Source organism: Phoenix dactylifera, unplaced genomic scaffold (assembly GCF_009389715.1).
Source record: "Phoenix dactylifera cultivar Barhee BC4 unplaced genomic scaffold, palm_55x_up_171113_PBpolish2nd_filt_p 000881F, whole genome shotgun sequence".
In the NCBI taxonomy this organism is placed as follows: domain Eukaryota; kingdom Viridiplantae; phylum Streptophyta; class Magnoliopsida; order Arecales; family Arecaceae; genus Phoenix; species Phoenix dactylifera.
The window spans coordinates 143,656-152,106 of record NW_024068244.1 but is presented as its reverse complement, the minus strand read 5'-3'; the positions used below and the strand labels follow the sequence as shown (position 1 = coordinate 152,106).

General features: G+C 39.6%; 1 protein-coding gene across 1 annotated transcript; it reads right to left on the bottom strand.

Moving 5' to 3' along the window:
• Positions 1 to 4,246: 4,246 nt before the first annotated feature.
• LOC120107487 (protein SOMBRERO-like) lies at positions 4,247 to 7,095 on the bottom strand. The gene is made up of 4 exons (XM_039120775.1): positions 6,886 to 7,095; positions 6,457 to 6,643; positions 5,845 to 6,116; positions 4,247 to 5,044 (listed from the first exon to the last, which is right to left on the bottom strand). The coding sequence occupies exons 2-4, from the start codon at positions 6,623 to 6,625 to the stop codon at positions 4,547 to 4,549; spliced, it is 939 nt and encodes a 312-aa protein (XP_038976703.1). The 5' UTR covers positions 6,626 to 6,643; positions 6,886 to 7,095; the 3' UTR covers positions 4,247 to 4,546.
• Between the last annotated feature and the right edge of the window lie 1,356 nt (positions 7,096 to 8,451).

Sequence of the window (8,451 nt, the reverse complement as noted above, 5' to 3'; positions counted from 1 at the left end):
GGCTTGGGATTGCATCTTTCGCAAATCGATCGTTGGAGCACCTACTGACCACTTTGAGATCTGTGCAAATGGACCTATGTAGAGTTTGGAGCAGTTTAAGAGTTGTGCGATCGGTGATCCAATCAAGAATATCAACAGGGACGGATATCCGAATATTGTATCCATTGGAATCAAACAAAGCGGTTTTTAACGAAATTAAATGATGATGGTTTTAAAAATAAGAAATCATTCGGTTTCCCATTCGATTTTGGTAAATTCTCCGATATGAAATCGAACCCGAAATCGAACGTACCTGATATATCTTAGTATCTTTTATATTTAGTATAAATTCTAGCTCTGTATCTTATTCAATCTGGATCGTACATAAGACTATGGATGAGTAAATGACAAAATGGACAAATTCTAGAGGCTTGAGAGACCGTTTTTATTCTTCCTTTGGATCTTCTTCATGATTACTACATCAGTTGGATTTTTTTTTACATGTAGTTGGACTTATTTATAGCTTGGATTATTGTGTTTGTTGGATGGTTGTATTATTAGTTTAGAATTATTGAGTTTGTTCGATGGTTGTGTTATTCTTTCTGCATATCTTTATGGGTTTTTTTGCATAAATACCCTTCTAAATATAGGGTTTTGCGTGAATATCCTTCCAAAATTAATATTTGTATGTATACCTTCGTCAAATATTTATTTTGCTATTCTACCTCTTTTTATTCTTATTTTTGCATATGTATCTATATCATCTAACGCCGTTAAAAAATTAACGGTTTTAAATTAAAATGACTAAAATATCCTTAATTGATAGGCGTGCAAATAGAAATTTTTATAAGGATATACAAGTAAGTAGAAACTTTACTACGCTTTTGGATAAGAATTTGGGCAAATCTAATTAGTCATATCATAATTATGAGGTGCTTGGCGATCCACGACTCGAAAGACTTGCAATTGACCTTCAGTCAAAATAGGTGACCCATGACCTACTAACTGAGTCCGTCTACAAGCCAGACCTTTTTCCAAAATCCAATTCCATTGCAGAAAACTGGCACATGACCCATATTTAGTTGAGTGTTCCCTCACTTTCTCCCTTCAAAAGTTAAAAGAAACAATCAAAAAACAGAAGGGAAAAAAAAAAAACCCAACTACTGAGACACCAGAGGTATCAACAGTGTGATAGATCGAGAGAGAATCCTGACAGGCCGAGGTTCCTTTGGATTCTGTAAACCTATGCTTGTTGCTATCCTTCCACACTTGAACCCTACTCCTCTTAGGGCTCTTCCTCCTCATTGGCCGGCAATTCCCTTCCCTTTAGAGAATAATAAGGCCATGGGAACAAGCTAACAAGCTCCTAAGAAACCCATATCTCCTTCCTGTCTGCCTTGAAAACCCGCCATAAATTCACTTAAAAACGACAATAGTACCACCAACACACACAAAAAAAGAAAAGACTCTCTTGCTTGTTATCACAAAGCAAACTCATTTCTCTGAGCTTTTGCTGGATTTTAGGTGGCTTTGTGCAGCCTTTATCCTGATTTTGTTTCTCTTTTTCTGTTTCCATTACCACCAACTCAGTGCTGTTAAAGCCACCTACTTAGCATCATACCTACTTAGCATCATTTCTGATCCTTAGACAAGCCACCTTCTTTCCAACTCAAACCAGCAGTCCTCTCTCTCTCTCTCTTCTCTCTGGGCCCAAGAGATTCTGAAGCAGAGCATAGCTGTGTGGAGCTCCTGTCTTCTTTTTCTTCTTCTTTCTTCTGGCGCAAGAACAGCTGTGTGGAACGCCCTGATCGGGATCCTGATATGCGGGGGCCGGGGGGGAAGCCGGGCACCGGGGGGTGGGGTGGGGAGGGGAGGGGAGGGGAGGGGCGGGAAGAGTATGATAATAACATCATTTCAAATTTTTATTTTATTTTTAATTAATATAAATATGATTTTTTTAATAGCGTTAGAACAACTGTTATATTAGGGTATTTGTACAATAACAGAGTTTTACGAGAGTATACATGCAAATATCAATTTTGAAAGTGTATTCATACAAAATTCGATATTTAGAAAGGTATCCATGCAAAAAATCCTATATTTATTTATTAAGTAGGTATGAATTATATAAAAATTATAGTTGATATTCTTAATTTGAATATTTATATATTAAAATTTTGAAATGAATAAAAAAATAATTTTAGGTTTTGGATTTTAATTTTGATTTTATGGTTTTTATCGGTGGTAATTATAGCCATTTTTTTAAAAAAAAATTCAGAAATCATTCCGTTTTGGTTTAGGCTTCGGGGCGACGATGACTTTCAAGTTTGATTTCGATTTTTTCGCTAATCGAATTCATCTTGCTGACATCTCTAGATCCAATGGTGGATCTGCACCAAGTGAATCCTTCTTTCGCGCGAAAGATACAGCCCCTATCCAAGGATTTGCCCGCGGCGATCCATGGCCGTCTGGTGAAGACGCATGGTCGTTATTTTCTTCAATCTCGAATCGGAACGCAAGTTACCTTCGGATAGATGAACCAAAAAATTTTCCCAGCAGAAAGTTTTGCCACTTCCCACACACCGCATCCATCTCTTCGTCGGAGAAAACCACCGCATCGGAGAAACGCTTCTCCAAAACCAGTTATCTGCTCCGCCGTCATCTTCCGAGTTTCCCCCTTACTCACATCACCTCCTTCCTTGTATCACCTTCACCCAAACTTTCTTACCAGAACCAGTACCATCGGCGACCTTCCTCTGTTCCTCAGACTCCCGAGTCTCCGAGTTGCTACCTGATCGTGGGCAATCTCCACATCCGCTGGTTCCTGATCCGGAAGGTTTTCTTTGTACGATCGCTTATCGCAGATTGTTCCGGCCGGCCATTCTCCACCATTGCTGTTCTAGATATTTACGATGGACATGCTGAGGTGATTCAGAGACCAGATGTTAATCTTCCCTAGGTTTGCAGTTCTTCACGGCACAGCGTGTCCCTGGCTAAGCTTATCATGATATAGACCTTTCGCTTCATATTTGAACTTCAACTGGTTTCTTTCACCAAGTGTTCCTCTGCTCTTCTTTGTCACAGACTAAGATACTGTCGCTGAATAATGCCGGATGTTCTCTGGAGGGAGAGCCCATAATCTCAGATGAAGATATGATGAGCTTATAAAGGAAAAACTAATAGATATGGAAGAAATCTATACAAAACACTGCTGATTCTTACATATTCGGACTAGAAAAACATCTATCCAGTCAAAACAAGAAGAGGGGCGTTACACTGAAAGCTGGGGATGAGAGTCGAAAAAGGTCTTTGGAAGGACAAGCAAACATTTGGGAGCCTTTTGGAACTGGTTATCATTAACGTCCGATTCTGGGAGGACACATGGCTTGGCACGATACCACTTGCATCTATATGCTGCGGCCTTGAAACAAAACTGCTCGGTTGCCTCTCAATGGTGCAGGCGAGCTCTGAATTGGAACATCAAACGTAGAGGCCCCTTTGACTAGACAGCGAGAGAACCAGCTGGAGATAACTTCGGGGTAGTCTTACATCTATTAGACCAGCTCGGATTGGGGATGCTCAATATGGAAGCTCACTCAAAATGACATCTTCTCAGTAGACTCATGTTACAAATTTATTAGTGATGGTGGCCTCAAATGCCCATATCGTATATTTTCACTAAAAAAGAAATATATTTTGGAGAAATCTCTCTCTAATGTTTCTTGTAGATATCGTCGTCCATATTGCCACCGTTTTTTGTCGGTTTTCTTTGGTATTTTCAGTTTAATTCATCAAATCCTTACTAAGGAAAGAGGTTTATCCTTAGCAAGAAATGGTTTGCAAATCATCAAACGAAATAAACATTTTGCGAGGGGCTTCTCCTCTTTCTTTCCATTCAACTTAAAGGAATAGTAAGGGTCTTCCACTCGCGTTTCCTTGTATAACACGAACTTTGAAGTCTTCCAGCTCTCAATGCAGCTCGGTTGGTGCACTGGTGGTGAACCACAAGCCACTCTTGCCTCCTATGGTTAGCTGTGTACCATTCAGGAAACTCATGGTGAAATCCAGTTGATGTATTTCTGAGAGATCATAGATGGTACCTAGTGCTCCTAGGTGACCAACATTTACCCCCCTTCTTACAAGATTCAAGATCTTCTGCCTATATATGCTCCCAGAATTACCACATAATGAAATGGGCCAAATAAGAACTTCACTACTCTACAAAATTATTTGTCTTATGCCCATCTACATTTTTAGCACATGCACCGAAGGAAATAGCTAATTTCTTTTAGCATCTAGAAATAAGACACAATAGCGTCTTAAGGAAAGGCAAGGATCATAGCAGAAAAGGAAGCGAAAAAAAGGAGCAAAAAAGAGGGCAAGGTTCTTTGAAAAGCCCTAGGAGTATCCTAGCCTGCACGATTTAGACCAAATGCAGATATAAAATCCTTGTTAAAACCACTAGAAAAAGATCTTGGCCCAAACAAATGCATATATATACATTTAAACCCTCAAACCACCAGACATAGTTAACACCCTTCTTAAACAAAATAACTCAGGAGCGATCTTACTTAGAAAATTTCAAGAGGTCAGCCTCACAGCCAAGATGCTGCAATGGGAACCTTTGAACTGATGAACCCATGTCCATGAGCTGAGATAATGGGTTGCATTTGCTCTGGATGAGGTGGTCCAGGTTCTGGTGGGACGCAAGGAGCTTGTCCAAGATTGACCAATCTCCAGTGAACCTCTCGTGTGGGAGATGCCCTCCACCATTACCCGATGTCAGCTTCATGAGATTCTGGGAGCACTCGAGGTCGAGAGCGTTCATGGAGACCGGAGACATGAGAGGAGGGATGGTGGATTCAGAGCTCAGCAGCTGCGGAAGATGCATGCTGTTGTCAAAGGAGAAGTTGCACGGCAGCTGGAAGTTCTGCTTCTGCTCCATGGAAACATACCCGTTTGCCCTCAAGGGATCAAGCAGGTCATCTTCGAGTATGGCTTCGGGAGGGAAGCCGCGCTGATGGTTTTTCTTTTTGAATACCCTACAAACAACCCATCCATCTTCCTGCAGTAAAAATATAGAGGAACAACTAGTCTCATAAAATTTTAGCATAAGGGTTAGGATGGGAAAAAAATGGAGATATCATTTATTTTTGAGTGAATACGAGGAATGCTGCTGCAGATTATTATGAAGGTTTCAAATAATAAAGTTAAAGGGAAACATGCATAGAACCTCTAGCTTCACCCAAGGAGACTGCCGTTTAAGAGAGTCGAGAACTTTAGGAAGATGGATACAGTGAGAAGATACAGCTCATAAAACAAATGGACAAAGACAAAACCTCCAAGAAAACAACAAAGATAAGCATAGAAAAAAGCATCGAAACAAGATCAAAGACCACAGACCAAAACCAGTGTAAAGTTCAGCTGGGTTAGTTAAGTTTCAGTTAAAACAGTGCTCAACTTTCTCAATACACATCATCTGAATAAATAGGGTATTTTTTGGCTTATTTTCCCACTGTATGTTCTCTGATATAATTAGGACCACTCTGATGAAAAAAGGAGGGAGGAAAAAGGAAAGATAATGGTAACTAGAGAGTAACATAATGACTGCACAAATATGTTGGGTAAATCTATGGACTATTATTGATGATCTAGGGTTTCTTGTGCCAACTGTAGTGATATATCATGTATTTTAGTTTATTACCATCAACATAACTCAAAGTAAGCGGTGCATCTGTAAGAGAGTCATACCCCTAGGTTTAAGTCCTTAGGTTGCAACAAGAAATGAAAAAAAGAAAAGATCCAGCCATGCATCAGAAGGAATAGATTGCCGTTGCTAGGCTTGGAAGAACCGATTTATGATACCTGGACCTCTGTACTTTCATCATCAAGGCGGTACTCATGCATGATCCAGTCAGTCTTCTGGCCATGAGGTGCTCTCCCGGTGTAGAAGACTAGGGTTTTCCTCATGCCAATCCTCTTTGAGTTGCTGAGGTGGATAGATTTATCCCTCCCTGTTGCTTTCCAGAAACCGGCAGTTGTCGCCCTGTTGGTGCGTGTTCCGGTTGGGTATTTCTTGTCTTTGTGGCTGAAGAAGTACCACTCATTTTGAGGCCCGGATCCAATTCTACACTTGTCTGCATGACATCAGTAACCATTTAGCTTCAGTTATGAACATGGAGTGAACTATAATAGCTCCATGAGTTCATATTGTAAAGTTTTGTCTTCTAAGGTGTTATGGAGGTAACAAATCAACAATCAATAGAAGATTACCCTCCCTTGAGCAGCTAAAATAGGATTAAACACTGACAATCTTGGGCATCTGCCATTAATCTTTACACAAATCATCCTAAACCACCACCCCCCAACCCACCAACACGCGCACACACACGCATAAAAAAAAGAGGAAGAAGAAGGATCTTTATATAGATCATATTAGACGAGGAGTAATTAACATGGAAGAACAAAATATCTAACCTTTAAGATCCCATGGTTCGAGTTTGTTAAGATCCACATCTCTTATAACATCAAGATCTATAGCTTCATAGGCCACTTTCTTCCGCAAGTAATAGTAGAGGAGTTCCTCATCTGTTGGGTGGAATCGGAAGCCCGGAGGCACGGTGAGCTGCCCGTTGCCTGGAAGCATAATTGCCTACTCTATGATCTGAAAACATAAGCAATGGGAACCATAAAAAGTAGAGAGAAGAGTTGGAATATGTATCAGAAAACTAATTACTTAATTTTTCGAGTTGTATTACAATGGAAGGAAGAGATGACTACATTTTCTACCACATCACATATGGCTTAGATGTTAGTCATGGAGAATAACCTACTTTTCATATTCTCTCCGCATAAAACTCAGGGAATAAAAAAAAAAAAAAGAACTCAGACAGAAGGGAAACAAACCTTGAAATTAGAAGAGAAGGGCTTCTTCTCTTCTCAGCAGCAGCAGCAGCAGCAGCAAAGGACGGACAAGAAAGCCAAGAGGGAAAGGAAGCTCTTGGCTTGATGTTCAAGAAGATGGGTTTTAAGGGAGAGGAGTTAGGGTTAAGATAATCTTGCGACCCGGCTAGAAAAACAAATAAAATATAATTAAAACAGAAGAAGGTGGGGGGCTAGATGTAATTATAGCTGTTAAGAATATAACTATAGGCCTACAGTCAGAGGGCATGGGTTTTGGATTTTTCTGTGGAGTCTAATGAGAAGAAGGGGAGTTGTCTGTTGAATAGGGGACCTGCCCCAAAATCGCCTCATAAGGAGTAGGGAGATGTCCAGAACTGACAAGGGAAAAGAGGATCCAGATAAATCATGCAGTGGCCTTTTCATGTGACAGACTCAGAGGGAATGAGGGAATCACAACTCTCATTCCACATTCCCTTTCTATTCTCTATTCCTCTTCTATTCCCATCTTTGCAACCCTATTTTATTCATAATTTCCTTCCCTCATGCAGATCTGAAGTTTCCCCTTATTTTATTTCTTCCTAGGGAACGATGGAAGGAAAGTTCAAAAGTGCCCACTTGGATCAGATGTGGCCCTTTTGTTGAAGGCGAGTCCCTGGTATAATCCTGAAATCACTGTTTTACCCTTTCCTTGTTTTCCCTTCTTTGATCCTGGTCCAGTTTAATTAACCTAAATCCAATTTAAGCTAGTTTTGAATTTGAGCTTTTGGCCTAGATCCAACCTAATTGTTTGGCCAAGTTGAGTCTCCTTTAAGGATGTGACTAGGTCGGAGTCAAAGTGGTTAGATTTGGTATTTTGAGCTGGCTCTTGTTGGGTTATTTGAATGCAATCGAGTTGTTTATGATATAGATAATGTTTTACATAAAAAAAAAAACGATATAGTAAATAATGTTATGATCAACACCCAACTTGACCAAAGTCTAGGTCTCAAACTGAGCTACTCTAATAGTTTTGGTCCACCTCTATTGCATGAATTATACATATATAACAATCATTATATACATGTTACAAATATTATAACAATGCTATACGATGGTTGCAACAATTATCATCTATCATTGTCGTATCAATTTCCATTTTGCATGTGCCATATAGTATGGTTTAGTTTTTTAAAAAAAGAAATGATATCGTTGAATCCAAGAGTATGTACAATAATTTCACATTTGTATAATAAATTGCTATTTGTGACTTGTGGCATGTAACAATAGTATCAAATCAATGTTTTGATTAAAAACTAGGTCCCTATAATCTTTTGCTTGACAATGAAAACAACTAATCCTAGATTGGGACGTTGAGCATATGACCACCGTAAAGAAGATACTTCTTTTGCCCAATCTAAGAAGGAAAAAAACAAGGAGCTAGAAGAGTCTTAATAGTTGATATATAGCAAGACAAATGGGCATTTTGATGAGGTTGTTGAGACTACGTAGGGCCATCAAGTTGTAGGGAAAGAAAAGGATTAACTAGTGCACGTATACCGAAGGAAAGGAGGGTGGTGGCCAAAAACTGAA

What these genes read in the sequence shown, in the direction of transcription:
- LOC120107487 (XM_039120775.1), bottom strand. Translation starts at nt 6,625, where the DNA reads ATGCTTCCAGGCAACGGGCAGCTCACCGTGCCTCCGGGCTTCCGATTC. An exon ending in CGAACCATGGGATCTTAAAG is followed by an intron (nt 6,117 to 6,456) that starts GTTAGATATTTT and finishes GATGTCATGCAG; the next exon opens with ACAAGTGTAGAATTGGATCC. An exon ending in ATGAAAGTACAGAGGTCCAG is followed by an intron (nt 5,045 to 5,844) that starts GTATCATAAATC and finishes TTTTTACTGCAG; the next exon opens with GAAGATGGATGGGTTGTTTG.